We start from the raw sequence: 16050 nt of genomic DNA on the forward strand, positions 1-16050 counted from the left end.
AGGAGTAAAGCTAGCAAATCCTAGAACCACTTCTTATGCCAATGCTTTAGAAACGACTATAGAAGTGGAAAGGCTTCAGGCAAATGTTAGTAAGGAGGAGGCCAGCAAGTCTGAACCTAAGCAGCAGAATCAGGCACAGAATGGTCAGAACCACTACAACAACCACCAGCGCAACAATAATGGCTAGAAGAGGAAGCATCTTGATAGTAAGCAGGCCGATGGTGACAAAAGAGCACGGAATAAAAATGGAAATAATAGGTCAGGTTATGTAGAATACCTACAATATTCCAAATGCCAGAAAAGATACACTAGGGAGTGTCGTGCGAACACCAAAGGTTGTTACAATTGTGGCTAGGAAGCTCATCGGAAGAAGGAATGTCCACAGCTCAAACAAGAAGAAAAGAGGGACAACAAGATGGTTTCAGCCAGAGTCTTTGCCTTAACCCAGGGAGAAGACGAAGCTAGTAATAAAGTGGTCATAGCTCAGATTCCTATCCTCGATAATATATGTTCAGTGTTGTTTGATTCGGGAGCAAAACACTCGTATATCTTGTTAGGAATGATAGAAAAATTAGACAAACCTTGTGAAAGATTTAAAACTAGGTTTGTGACAGAATTGCCTTCGGGTGAAGTAGTTCTATCATCACGAATAGTACGAGGTGTACCTATCAAAATTGAGGGTGCAGAACTAGAAGGAGACTTGATAGAGCTAGAAATCAAAGACTTCGATGTAATACTAGGCATGGATTGGCTAGTAAGGCATGGTGCAACCATCGACTGTAGACGTAAGCAAGTGACATTTGAAACTCCTGACAGTCAGAAACTATGTTTTATGGGGAATATTTCAGGACTATGAACACCACTTGTCTCATCTCTCAAAGCTCAAAGGATGATTGAGAAAGGATGTCACACATTCCTAGCAAGCATCACAGATGTGGCAAAGGAAACACCACTAAATATTGGAGACGTCCGCATTATAAAGGTATTTCTAGAAATATTTCCTGACGACTTACCAGGGTTGCTACCGACTCAGGAAATTGACTTCACAATCGAACTAGTACCGGGAACCCAGTCTATCTCAAAGGCACCATACCGGATGGCACCAACCAAACTCAAGGAGTTGAAGATACAGTTGCAAGAACTCTTAGACTTGGGTTTCATCAGACCAAGCCATTCGCCATGGGGAGCACCGGTTCTATTTGTGAAGAATAAGGATGAAAGCATGCATATGTGTATAGATTACCGTGAGCTTAACAAGGTAAAGATTAAGAACAAGTACCCACTACCACAAAGATTATGCGCAGTGGAACAACAATCAAATTGTTTGATTAATCCCATAAGATTTCTAGATCTACTTCTTCACATGCATATATATATATTGAATCAAGGACATGAACAGAAAAATTACCTCAAGTCCTTCCTTGCTGCTATCTTTTTGTATGGCTAAATCCTCGAGATCTCACACCAAGGTCTTTCAAAATGTTCTCAAGCACACAAAGAACGAGTGTGGGATCGTTATACAAATAATAGGCAATAACTATTTATCAGATGTTCTTAACACATGAGATCTGCTAAAGTTTGGACCTAGGTTTTGTGAAGAACAATGACTTTAGTTTTTGTCACTGTTCTCTTTCTCTGAGAGAGATTCCTAGATATTTTTCTATCCCTGAAAAGTTACGTTCTGTGAAAATTTGATATCCAATATTTAATAATATCCAATATATTAAAATATTTGTTATTTTAAACAAATTCAAAATAACTTATCAGTTATCAGATTTTTGTTTAAATAATAATATTTTAATCATATTAAAATATCTTATTATTTATTTAATATTTAAATAACTAAAATTGTGGAATCAAGAGACTGAGTAAACTCTCTAATGCGTGTAGCACAGTGCCTCTGCACTGTGCCACACATGTACCACATGCCTGTGATGGCATGTGATTTTTCCCAATTTTTATTATTATTTAAATACCAAAATTCCCAAAAATAAATTAATTCAAAATTAATTATATTTTTGTTAAATAAAATAATTAATTAATTACACATAATTAAACAATAATTATGTTTCATACATAGAAAAATATTTTACTTAACACATAAGTCCTTTTTGCCCATTTTTTGTATTTGCCTTTGACAGTGATTGTTTGAGCCATTTCGGGACCATGGACCTATAACATTAAGCTCCAATAAATTGAAACTAAATAATTAAACTCTTTAATTATAATAGTTAATTTATTAATTATGATATCACTCAACTATAAATTCAGAATTGCACTCTTTATGTTATAGATATACTTTTATAAAAATCTTTTTCTTAAGTCGTCCATTGATATAACCATCTTACAATAGTTCAATCCTCTAATTAATTAGTTCATAAATTAGAATGGAAGAATTACCATTTAACCTTTCTAATTTACTTCTTATTCCTTAAGTACCATTAATTCACTAGTGAATAATTAATCTATAATCTAATTATAGATTTGAGCTCAAAATCATTCAGTTCCATAATTAACCCTTAAGGGAACTAATATACGATCTGTTAGGAAAGATTAGATTCCGTATTGTTGATACATGTTCCCAGCCATCCATGATATTAAATCTCCAAAACAAAAGTCATTAGCCTCATTCTTTGAAGAGACCTTAACGAATGAATCAAAAGATTTAATAAACATGAATAGGAGTTCATGAACACTCACGATTTAGGTTGATCTATAAATGATCATCAGTTATGATATGAATTACAAGTCTTTATTGTTAAATGGTTTATGGATAAAGACTCTAATTCATATCGATCCATGTCATATATAATCATATTATATAAAGAACCTTTACCGAGATGTCTTTCCACATCAATAATCCGAATCTAAATTATTTGTATCATTATGATACTCAGTAAACCGTACATACAACTCCAATTAAAGAATTCCATAACTTTAATTTGTTGTTGTTGACTATTTTTATTCATTCATGTGATCTTAATTCTCTCGTACTAATACAAGATCACATCCTCAATAATGAATATGGAAGTTTTCTGATATTTTCAAAATTATTCAAACAATAATTTAACAATCTAAATATAACAATAATAATAAACTATTGTATTTATTTATTCACAGAAAAAACAAATGTCTTTACATGCTTTTAGGATACACTCCTAACAATCTCCCACTTGTACTTAAAGCAAGTGAGGCATTTCTCTCAATCCCATATTACGTACATGACCCTCGAATTGCTTTGCTGGAAGCGTCTTCGTGAATAGGTCTGCCAGGTTGTGTTCTGATGCGATTTTTAGAATGGTCACATCTCCTCTATGTACGATTTCTCTAACTAAGTGGTATTTGCACTCTATATGCTTTCCCCTCTTGTGGCTTCTTGGTTCTTGAGAATTGACCACTGCTCCACTGTTGTCACAGTAAAGAACAAGTGGTTTCTCCACTTCTGGAACTACTTCCAAATCTATGTAGAACTTTTTCAGCCAAACTGCTTCCTTAGCTGCTTCACAAGCTGCTATGTATTCAGCTTCCATGGTTGAATCAGCTATACTGGATTGCTTAATGCTTCTCCAGACAACTACTCCACCACCAAGAGTGAATACTGACCCAGAAGTAGACTTTCTACTATCCTTGTCAGATTGAAAAATCTGAGTCAGTGTATCCAGTAGGTTCGAGGTCACTACCCGAATATACTAGCATATAGTCTCTCGTTCTCCTGAGATACTTGAGAATATGTTTCACCGCAATCCAGTGTTCCAAACCTGGATTTGATTGATAACGACTGACAATCCCTACTGCATAACATATGTCAGGTCTAGTACATAACATTGCATACATTAGGCTCCCCACAGCTGACGCATAGGGATACTTTCTCATATCCTCTTGCTCTTGTGGTGTCTTAGGACACTGATCTTTGCAAAGAGAAATTCCATGTCTGGTCGGCAATTGACCCCTTTTGGAATTCTCCATAGAGAATCTTTCAAGAACTTTATCAATATAATTTGCTTCTGAAAGTGCTAGGAGCTTTTTCTTTCTATCTCTTAGAATTTTAATGCCTAGAACATAGATCGCTTCTCCCAAATCTTTCATTTGGAATTTGTCAGCCAACCATTTCTTTACATTTGACAATGTTTCTACATCATACTCAATGAGTAGGATATCATCAACATAAAGAACAAGGAATACTACTATACCATCTTTGATTTGTTTATTGACACAAGGATCGTCAACATTTTGTACAACAACCAAATGTTTTTCTTGTGTTATCAAATCTAAGATTCCAAGATCTAGAAGCTTGTTTGTGTCCATGAATGGACCTAAGAAGCTTGCAAACCTTTTGCTCTTGATCTTTTAATTTGAACCCTTCTGGTTGAGACATGTAAATGGTTTTGTCAAGGCAACCATTCAGAAAAGCTACTTTGACATCCATTTTCCAGATCTCTTAATCCATGCACGCAGCTATGGACAAGAGTATACAACTGGATTTTAGCATGGTTAATGGAGAAAAGGTTTCTTCATAGTGAACCCCTCTTACAGGAGAAAAGGTTTCTTCATAGTCAACCTCTTCTTTTGTGTGTATCCTTTGGCTACAGGCCTTGCTTTGAAAGTCTCTACTTTCCCATCCTCTCCTATTTTCTTCTTGAATATCCACTTGCAACCAATGGGTTTGAAATTCTCAGGTGGATCTTCAAGAACCCAGACAGAATTGGAATATATCGATTCCATTTCTTGGTTCATGGCTTCTTACCATTTTTCCTTGTCAGAATGATTCATTGCATTTTCAAATGTTAATGGATCATCTTTGTTTGTGTCAAACACAAGCATTTGAACCTCGTGTTCACAGTACGTGGGTTACTTACTAACCCTCCCACTACGATGAAGTTCTCTACTATTCTGACTAGAACTAGCAGTTTCCTCTTGCCGTTTTTCATTGGTTATTACTGGTGACTTTGCTCCTTTATTTGAGACCATCTCCTCCAGTACAATCTTACTGCGAGGTTTGTGGTTATTAACATAGTCATATACAATAAAAGTTGCATTTGTCAATACAAATGTTTTATTTTCTTTGGACTATTGAAAAATCCACTTCTTGTCCCTTTGGAATATCCCACAGACATGCATATTTCACAGTGTGTTTCCATCTTCCCGGTCTTTCCTTTAAGCATGTATGCACGACATCCCCAAATTCTAAAATGGTTTAAACTAGGTTTACAACCATTCCATAATTCTATGGATGTCTTTTGGATAGACTTAGGTGGAACATCATTCAATGTGTTCTATGGATGTCTTTTGGATAGACTTAGGTGGAACATCATTCAATGTGTATAGAACACATTGAATCGTATAGCCCCTGAATGACAGTGATAATGATGAGAAACTCATCATTCATCTAACCATATCTAATAACGTTCTGTTCCAACTTTTTGAAACATCATTTTACAGTGTCGTTTCAGGTGTAGTGAGTTGGAATTGAATGCCATGCTCACGTTGATGGTTCTTGAATTCACAGTCCAAGTACTCTCTTCCTCGATCAGATCGAAGTGCTTTTTAGTGATTTACCTAATTGCTTTTTAGCATTTTCTTGAAATTCTTTGGACTTTCCAAAAGTCTCATATTTTCTTTGCATAAGTATAGGTAACCATATCTCGAATAATCGTCAATGAAAGTGACGAAATATTCACAACCTCCTCTTGCTTGTACATTAAGTGGATTGCAAAATCCATATGTATTAGCTGAAGTGGTCCTGTGGCTCTTGAACCTTTAGCAGAGAAAGGTCTCTTGGTCATTTTGTTTTCTAGACAGGATTTACAAACAGGAAGAGATCCAATAAATGGTTCTCTTAAAGGACTATCCTTTACAAGCCTATTTATTCTGTCTAGACCAATATGGTCCAATCTCAAGTGTCACAGATATGTTTCACTATTGGAATCAGTTTAATAGATCTAGGATTAGTTGTTTTTAAATAATTCAAAAATTATAAAAATTTGTCATTCAATATAAGTATGTAAACTTTGTTTATCCCAATGCATTTGCATAACAAATAAATAGATAAATTCTTTAAAATAATAACTACTTTATTAATAAAAGAAATAAATGTTATGCAAAATAGAAATAAGTTTCCAAACATTAATAATCAAAATTATTAACAATAAACTAAATTTCTAGACTGTAGTTTTCTTTGTTTAATGAAATCTAAAATTTCTAAAAAAAAATAAAGCAATTTAAATTGTTCAACTAACAATAAAATTACTAAATAAAAACTACTTCTCTCCAACTTCTCCAGCTCCTTACTTGCTACCAAAATTCTCATCAGTCTCTTCCTCCTTTTCAAGGTTCTCATTCTGCAAAAGGAAAGACAAAAGAAAAATAGATTAGTAGCATATACTTTTGAATCTACTATCCAAAAATTTGAATCTTATATTCATAGTCTTTGAATCTAGTATTCAAAGTTAAAAAAATATATGTAAATCTTATTTACCTTTTTCGTTTGATATAAACGATGACACTCAACATAGACTTCCTCTGTCATTTCTCGCCACATCTCATGTGCTGAGTCATAGTGTATATATTTTTCCTTTGTTTCGTCAGGCATGGTGGAAAGCATGCAATAACGTGCCATACGATCGGATTTCATCCAATCTGCATATTTTTCTTCTACTTCATAGCTAGTAGCCAGAGGTGGTTCTGTTGGAGGTTTTTCACAGATAGTTGACATCATCTTCTTATAAGAAAAAATAGTCAACATGCCTCGAAACCAGTGTTGCATATTTCCAGGTTCAAAAACCAAGGATTTGAGAAAGGCATCGGTGTGTAATTCACCAATAGACATTTTTCTGGTAATAAATAAGTACAAATAAATATTATTATTATATTTAGAAAAATAAATATCAAAGTTTCGGAAATTAAACGTGATGCATGAGCACAATTAAAACACATAAAATAAAGAATATTTCCACGATAAAATTTTCTAACAATTAAAGTGCCGCCTTAGGGTCGGTAAAATTAATTTCAGAGAATTTATTAGACATTCTCATCTTTATTGTTTAATACTTAAAATAACTCTTTATTTTCTCTTTTAAACACTAAAGTATCACTTAGTTTGGTCAAGTTATGATTATCCACTGCACGAGTTTAACCATAACTTTGTGAGTGTAACCCATTATTTCAGAGTTCATGACTTAACTTAGGACATGCCGCCTTAGGGTCGGTCAAGCCTAAAATACATCATTAGTTCCTATCTTGTAAGAAATACAACCTTGCTATTGATATGTCCAGACACCTTCCTTAGGGGGACGAAAACAAAGCCGTCGCGAGGCGCTATTCATATCTCACGGTGTTATATTAATAATGGAGACCATGGATTATGTTTGAGATATCAACCCTCTCCCACTCACTATTTTGAAATAAGTGTTTTAACCTAATTAATTCCAAATTAATTACAGTTTCTTTAAACTTTATGAACATAATTAAAATTGGAAAGAAAGCGAGTTTCTAGGTCCATATCCAATTTTAAATTACCAATCATGTTCATCTAAACTTTACTAAAAAAATAACACTTTTAAAATAAAGTTGGTTTAAAGAAATTAAGTCATAAAGACTTAAAAATTGGTCTAATATTTTACCAAGTTTTCAAAATAAAACTAAGTAATGTACATGCAATTGATTTCACAAAATAATTCATATAAACATATAGGACAATCCTAATAATCATGTTTCTACTAATGAGATGCATGATTATGACTGTGTGGGTTTTCATGTATGGCATACAATGCATGAACATGTTATCAATCACATTAATCACATGAAAATAATTATTTAAATAAACAATAAATGTTGAACCGGGTGCTTTTGGGTATTTCTAATTTTACAACCACTTTATAAAATTAAAATAAATAAAACAAAACTGCCTTGATCTCCATCGGGCTTCTTTACTATACTGTCGGTAGGATATGTGGCATTGTTGGTCCAGATTAATAATAAGAAAACAATTTTCTAATTATTTTTTATTAATTAAAACAAACTTTTAAATAATCATTATTTTTATTTTTTTTAAATAAAACAACTTTTTATTAAAACTGAAATGAATTTAAATTAAAATCTGTTATTTTGAAGAAATAAATTTTAAATAAGATATTCAAAAAAGTTTGTTAAGACAACAAAAATATCTCATTATTTAAATATCAAATTTCAAAAATAGGATATTTAAACATTTTAAAATTTTAAAAAAATAATAGATTAATTTCAGAAAAAAAAAAAAAAAATTCTGGACCAATCAGACGGGGGCTACCGGGCTGGGCTGTACGGAACCGTACGGACCCGTCTGTACGAACGTCCATACGGTGTCCGTACGACGTCCGGCAGCAGCTCGGAGGTTGGCCTCGAAGGTGCGGTGGCGGAGTTCTGAATCCCAGGCTCCGTTCTGACTTTTGTGTGATCGGAATCACAATTTTATGGTGTCGAAAACCAAATAAAATTACATAAATACTATGCCCTTTAATGGCTTACACAATGATCTAATCATAAACAAATCCTAACCCAAAAACACCATACAATTAACGATTCAACATTCCCACGCATTCAATCACATTAAGCCACCCATTCATTCATCAAAATAAATAAATGCATAAAATTAAACCCACACAGATTCAATACATATATATGTGAAGATGACCATGGTACCATTTGTTGTTTTTATTAATCAAATCAGAGATTATGCGCAGCGGAACAACAATAAAATTGTTTGATTAATCCCATAAGATTTCTAGATCTACTTCTTCACATGCATATATATATTGAATCAAGGACATGAACAGAAAAATTACCTCAGGTCCTTCCTTGCTGCTATCTTTTCGTATGGTTAAATCCTCGAGATCTCACACCAAGATCTTCCAAAATGTTCTCAGGCACACAAAGAACGAGTGTGGGCTCGCTATACAAATAATAGGCAATAGCTATTTATCAGATGTTCTCAACACATGAGATTTGATAAAGTTTGGACCTAGGTTTTGTGAAGAACAATTACTTTAGTTTTTGTCACTGTTCTCTTTCTCTGAGAGAGATTCCTAGATATTTTTCTATCCCTGCAAAGTTGCGTTCTGTGAAAAATTGATATCCAATATTTAATAATATCTAATATATTAAAATATTTGTTATTTTAAACAAATTCAAAATAACTGATCAGTTATCAGTTTTTTGTTTAAATAATATATTTTAATCATATTAAAATATCTTATTATTTATTTAATATTTAAATAACTAAAATTGTGGAATCAAGAGACTGAGTAAACTCTCTTATGCGTGTAGCACAGTGCCTCTGCACTGTGCCACACGTGTACCACATGCCTGTGATGGCATGTGATTTTTCCCAATTTTTATTATTATTTAAATACCAAAAATCCCAAAAATAAATTAATTCAAAATTAATTATATTTTTGTTAAATAAAATAATTAATTAATTACACATAATTAAACAATAATTATGTTTCATACATAGAAAAATATTTTACTTAACACATAAGTCCTTTTTGCCCATTTTTTGTATTTGCCTTTGACAGTGATTGTTTGAGCCATTTCGGGGACCGTGGACCTATAACATTAAGCTCCAATAAATTGAAACTAAAATTAAACTCTTTAATTATAATAGCTAATTTATTAATTATGATATCACTCAACTATAAATTCAGAATTGCACTCTTTATGTTATAGATATACTTTTATAGAAATCTTTTTCTTAAGTCGTCCATTGATATAACCATCTTACAATAGTTCGACCCTCTAATTAATTAGTTCATAAATTAGAATGGAAGGATTACCATTTAACCTTTCTAATTACTTCTTATTCCTTAAGTACCATTAATTCACTAGTGAATAATTAATCTATAATCTAATTATAGATTTGAGCTCAAAATCATTCAGTTCCATAATTAACCCTTAAGGGAACTAATATACGATCCGTTAGGAAAGATTAGATTCTGTATTGTTGATACATGTTCCCAGCCATCCATGATATTAAATCTCCAAAACAAAAGTCATTAGCCTCATTCTTTGAAGAGACCTTAACGAATGAATCAAACGATTTAATAAACATGAACAGGAGTTCATGAACACTCAGGATTTAGGTTGATCTATAAATGATCATCAGTTATGATATGAATTACAAGTCTTTATTGTTAAATGGTTTATGGATAAAGACTCTAATTCATATCGGTCCGTGTCATATATAATCATATTATATAAAGCACCTTTACCAAGATGTCTTTCCACATCAATAATCCGAATCTAGATTATTTGTATCATTATGATACTCAGTAAACCGTACATACAACTCCAATTAAAGAATTCCATAACTTTAATTTATTGTTGTTGACTATTTTTATTCATTCATATGATCTTAATTCTCTAGTACTAATACAAGATCACATCCTCAATAATGAATATGGAATTTTTCTGATATTTTCAAAATTATTCAAACAATAATTTAACAATCTAAATATAACAATAATAATAAACTATTGTATTTATTTATTCACAGAAAAAACAAATGTCTTTACATGCTTTTAGGACGCACTCCTAACACTTTACTGTAATGACCTAACTAATTCTAGACCTTGGACCATTAAAACTACTTATACATAGACACTATTCTTAAGAAAACATACATACGAAACATTCATAACTTTATTAAAAACTATAAAGGAAATGTCGAAATACATAAAATTTAGAGTATGGTATGGGATCCCATTGTTTGAAAATAAAATAAAACATAACTTAAATCTTAAATAAATTTGTTGAAAAAACCAAGTGCGGAAAATACATAGAAACATAATAAAAAGTCTGAAATAACGTCGTCCTCGAATCGTTCACGCAGTCCATCGAATCCACTCTTCCTCAATACACAATCCCAAACTGCCATGAATCCTTCTGTCGCCATAACTATTTTCCTGCACATATAAAAATAAAGGAATGATCCTAATGCCCAGCAAGGAAAATCTACTAAAAGCATAAAACATAACCATAAACATAAACTATAAACGTATGACTATAAAGAGGTATACCATATAGGACTACAATATTAATGGCCATTATGACATGTGATAAACCATCTATGTTTCCTGTCTAATATCTGAGGTAGGTTAGATCACATGGTAGTATATGATAACCCATCTAGGTCCCCTGTCTAATATCTGAGGTAGGGTAAATCCTAACTTTAAACATAAAAATGATAAACACTAGGGCTTGCTAACTAAACAACTATGAGCCCTAGATAAAAACATAATATAACATAACATAAAATTATCATAACATATTATACATAACACATAAGCATATAGAATCTATCATATTTTCCTTACCAATACCGGGATGTGAGAACAAGGATGGGATTTTGGAACACTTCTAAAACCAACACTACAAGAAAATGGGGTATTTACCTACCAATTGTAAGTGTAGGTAAAACTAGCCTAATGGTGGGTAATATGGTTTACCTACCAATATTGAATTGGTAGAGATTGGTAGGTAAAAGTTAGTGGGGAAAGAGTCTTTGCCTACACTTATTAACACTGGTAGGTAAAAGAATCAGTGGACCCCACTAAGTTATAAATCAATTGATGAGTCATCAGATGACGTGTTTGATGACATGGCATCCTACATGTATGCTAACATGGTTTTTGTAGTTTTATGTGTCTGATGACGTGGCATCATATGTGGCATCCTACGTGGTGTCATTTTATTAGCCCACATAGCATTATTTTATTGGTTTGTTACACAATTTATATTTTGTTCAAATTTAATGGTTATGTGTAGGTAAAAGATAATAACAGTTATTTATAAATGTTATATATTAGAAATAAACTAGAAAAAAACCATTCAATAATAAAATGTTTAATGCTAAAATTCTTTATAATGTTCAATACTAAAAAAAATCATACAGTTATCATTTTAAGGTTACCCCTACCAAAATAAAAAAAAACTTCATAAAGTTCATTCCTTAGTAAATTAATGTAAATAAACTAAGAATCATCTTGTGACTCCCGAACTGAAATAGATGGCGACTCTCTTAAATTTGCATCTGAAACTTGGTCTGTTGGAGGTGGTGGAGGCGGTGAAACATCTAAACAAGGAAAAACAAACAAATAAAAAAAATTACATGCATATAAACAGAAATGAAAAATATCTATATTTATTTTTATATATACGTATATATATATATAAAATTTGCACCGGAAAAAGAAATAGCAATTGAGTTACTCATGGTAAACAAAATTAATTAATTGAAGGCACAATTGCCTTCTGTTGTTTCACCATATTAGGTGATATTCATGGCACCACACAACATCTCCCTCCTCATAATGCTCATTCACTACATCAGCAAACATTTGGTTCGCCTTCTTGTATGCATCGAATTGTGACTGGAAGCTACGGGTGGTTGCAAGGCGGTCTTCTTGTGGAAGCCCAAGATAATGAAAAAGTGGCCACAATATGTTGTTACAGTAACCATTGTAATACTGATGAACAATATCCTCATCAAGAAATACTGGTATGCACCTCTGCAATCAATGAACAATTTCGTTAAGGGTAGCTGGTATGTATAGAGCTAGAAATACAAGATTACATAATGACAAGTAGCTATTTGAACCTTTTCAGCTAAAGCTTTGGTTAGTGCAATTTGTCCAGTCTCATCAGGCACATTTACACCAGCCCAACCAATCCATCTAGCATCAAACTCCTTCACCCCTATTAAGAATTGAAAAAACAAACAAACAAACAAGGGATTGAACTTTTTATCTTTCTCTCACAATATCGAACAAAATGAACTAATCTTGTAGCAATGACAGAAAAGATCGAAAGTTTGAGATGAAAACATACATCATCTATCCGATAATCTGACACCCCTTTTATTTTTGCATAAAGCTCAAGATGCTCTTGGACAGTTAAAAATTCTAGCAAAGCATCGAACTGTGGGCAAAAACCAATCTGAAAATGGATAATAAAGACAATCAGCTTTCAACAGTATGATTATGAGAAATAGTCTAATATTTTGAGTACCTAAAATAAAAATCACAACATACGTGCTGACGAGCTGCCTTTGGATTGGAGCGAATATTTTTCCCAAATATGTAAGCTGATCCATCTGTTGGAGATTCCTCTCCTGCAATAAAATTGGCTATGGTTTCAGACACTAAGCATAGAATAGAACCCTGATTGATTAAGTAGTGCAATACAGGAATCATTCATACTGGAAACCGTTTGAAATTTTTCCCATTTTCTTAATCTTATAGATATAAATATGCTGGAAGTACATATAGAAAAAGTTAAAGGTCGAATAAAGATCAACTCCACGAAATCATTACAGTACTCTTTTAATACTTGGAAACACACAAACAGAGAGAATCACCACCAATGACAAAGCAATAGAATTAGATTGCACAGGTCAGGCTTTCAAAAAAAAAATGTATGAATCTCTTGGTTCAAAACTAAGGCATACCAGAAAGCATTGACAGAGTGGTTGTCTTTCCTGCTCCATTTGTGCCTAAAAAGCCAAAACATTCCCCCTCTTGAACTGAGAAAGACAGAGACTGCACTGCCACTTTTCCTCCAGGATACACCTGAAGTTTACAGCATATATAAATATTACAGAAACAGATTACATAGGCCTTCGAATTAATAGAACTGAGTTTCATGCTGTTTTTTCTTTCTTCGTTAAAGGGACACCCAATTCTCTACTTACTTGTACTCTTGTTTGTTTTCTTACTAAAAGTTTTGTTCCTATAAGAGGGGGGATCAGGGGATGAAAAGCTCACTTTGAGAACTATCAAAACTATCCATAGATTATGAAGACATACCTTTCGAAGATTACACAAGTAAATGATAGCATTCTCAATGGAACCTGAAAGTACTCTGTTTCTTTCCATTGCCACATCTGTGTCTTCATCAAAGTCAAGAGCAACTTTTTCTACAGAGGATCCTAGAAGAGGTTCTGAATAAGAAGAACCATCATGTTGGAAACTTTTAATACTCCACCACTCCTTGTAGGAAGGCAAGATTTCAAGCCCAAGTGTCAAGAGGAAGTAACAAATGCTCTGTGACAAGTGAAAAGGCCAACTTAGATCATAGCATTACATTGTAAAGAGAAACTTGGCTCAACCTAGCATTTTATATAGGAGAACCAGAAACATTTACAAAATTACAAATAGAAAAAAATGCAAATAAATGAGTAGATGTCCACTGTTAGATTAGCATAATAATAAAGATTTAGCAACTACCACATAGTACCCAAATTTCTAACAACATAAAAAAGATACTATTTAAATTCTTTAACCAAAGCACTCCATATAGACCCCCAATACTGAAGTTTATCTAACAAAGAAAGCAATTCTTCTTTGATTCCCTCAAAAATATTAATTTTTATCCAAGCCAAATTATCCCAACAAAGCACCAAAACTATGATTCCTCCATTAAATACTCATCTTGAACTTAAATATAAATATTTTAACACATTCACCTGAGACAGAAGGATGCAAATCCTCACGTCTCATGTGTCATATAATCAATAATTAACAACATGAAACAAGTATAAATTACGTTTAAATCAAATGGTATTATTTGACCAGCTGCCATGTAAATATAAAAGATCATCTAAACATATAACTTTATGAACCAGAGGCTATTGCTCATTGGCATCATATTTCTGAATAATTGTATTCCATTCTAATATAAAAAAAAAATTATAAATGGAGAAAAAACAAAAACAATTTCATTAAAAAATTGAGAAGATATAAACCTCAACACCAAGATAGCATATAGAGGCACCAGTGACATTCCAATCAAAAGCCTCATCACTAGATTTATCTTTCATCCCTTGGCGCATAAGAGCAAGTGATGCAAGCCCATCAGCAAAGCAAAAACCTGGGGATAGTCGGAAGAAATTCTGGGAGAGTAGAGTGCACATGTCTGGAATGATAGCAAATTAATAATGTCATACAGTGCATTACACTGAAAAAGAGCAAAGCTAGTCTATGAACATGTTTGCCTGGGCTTTCATCAAACAGAAACCAAACTTCAGAAAAATAACTCGACAATTAACTAATCAAAATGTCCAAAAAGTATCCATGACCAAAACACCAAAATCAACCAATGAAATAAGCAACAACAATGGAGAATAGGACATTTCATTTCATCGTAATCAAATTAATAAACAAAGTTATAGACCAAAAATTTAAAATAAAGCTAGAGGAAGAATAACCAAAACAGAACCAACATCCGACACCGGAAACAAAATTGAAGACGCACAATCCAGATATATAATGATTCCTTCTTCCCATATTTTCTCAGCTACCAAACATGTCAACAAGTTTTTCTCTATCAAGAACAACACAAAATCCCCCATTTATAGATTTCAAGACACACATAATATCTAAGTATATGTATATAGCTGGAGGGTTACCTCAAGTTTTCAGGTTCATGATTTACTCCCACAAGATTTGACAATCGAGATTTCGATTCATGAAGAATCTGATACGCTGTGAAGAATATGGGCTTCAGGGGAGGACGGAAGGGGCACCCCGCTCGTGCACATCTGGGTTCTTCTTCTCAGGTGGCGGTCGGCGAGTATGGGTTTGTATAGTCCAAGAACTTTACTTAGCTAATTATTTAGTAGTATTATAGTATGTATAGTATTATCTTTGTAACTGTGGATTTTTGGTTCAGACCGGGAATTATTTGGACACTCATAGTAGTACTTATAGATTTTCTAAGTTTAACCTATAGTTTAAGAATATTAATTTTAACCTAAGGTTTGATTATATGACTGATATTAAGGATAATATTTATTATACTATAAGGTTTAGATGAGGACCAATAGGATTTTAAGCACATGTTATGAATGGGTGATTAAGGATTAAGTATTTTGAGGATTAAATTTAATAAGGAGTAAAGTTTGAATGCTATAAGGTCAGTCAGCAGCTTTGAATACGTTGAGGGCTTAGTCAAGGCTGTTTACTCCATTCAAACTTAGCTAAAAATGTGTAATTTCGTGTTTAATTAATCAGCGTGTGC

At 32.8% G+C, this 16050-nt stretch overlaps 1 protein-coding gene across 1 annotated transcript; it reads right to left on the minus strand.

Annotated features, from left to right (window-relative positions):
- Nucleotides 1–12171: 12171 nt before the first annotated feature.
- Nucleotides 12172–15510, minus strand: LOC133803535 (ABC transporter A family member 1-like). The gene is made up of 8 exons (XM_062241617.1): nt 15440–15510; nt 14777–14923; nt 13839–14075; nt 13481–13601; nt 13065–13144; nt 12862–12969; nt 12632–12729; nt 12172–12542 (listed from the first exon to the last, which is right to left on the minus strand). The coding sequence occupies exons 2-7, from the start codon at nt 14861–14863 to the stop codon at nt 12724–12726; spliced, it is 639 nt and encodes a 212-aa protein (XP_062097601.1). The 5' UTR covers nt 14864–14923; nt 15440–15510; the 3' UTR covers nt 12172–12542; nt 12632–12723.
- Between the last annotated feature and the right edge of the window lie 540 nt (nt 15511–16050).

The sequence above is a fragment of the Humulus lupulus genome, chromosome X, assembly GCF_963169125.1.
Source record: "Humulus lupulus chromosome X, drHumLupu1.1, whole genome shotgun sequence".
NCBI lineage: Eukaryota > Viridiplantae > Streptophyta > Magnoliopsida > Rosales > Cannabaceae > Humulus > Humulus lupulus.

What these genes read in the sequence shown, in the direction of transcription:
- LOC133803535 (XM_062241617.1), bottom strand. Translation starts at nt 14,863, where the DNA reads ATGCGCCAAGGGATGAAAGATAAATCTAGTGATGAGGCTTTTGATTGG. An exon ending in TATGCTATCTTGGTGTTGAG is followed by an intron (nt 14,076 to 14,776) that starts GTTTATATCTTC and finishes CACTTGTCACAG; the next exon opens with AGCATTTGTTACTTCCTCTT. An exon ending in CACTCTGTCAATGCTTTCTG is followed by an intron (nt 13,145 to 13,480) that starts GTATGCCTTAGT and finishes ATTTTATTGCAG; the next exon opens with GAGAGGAATCTCCAACAGAT.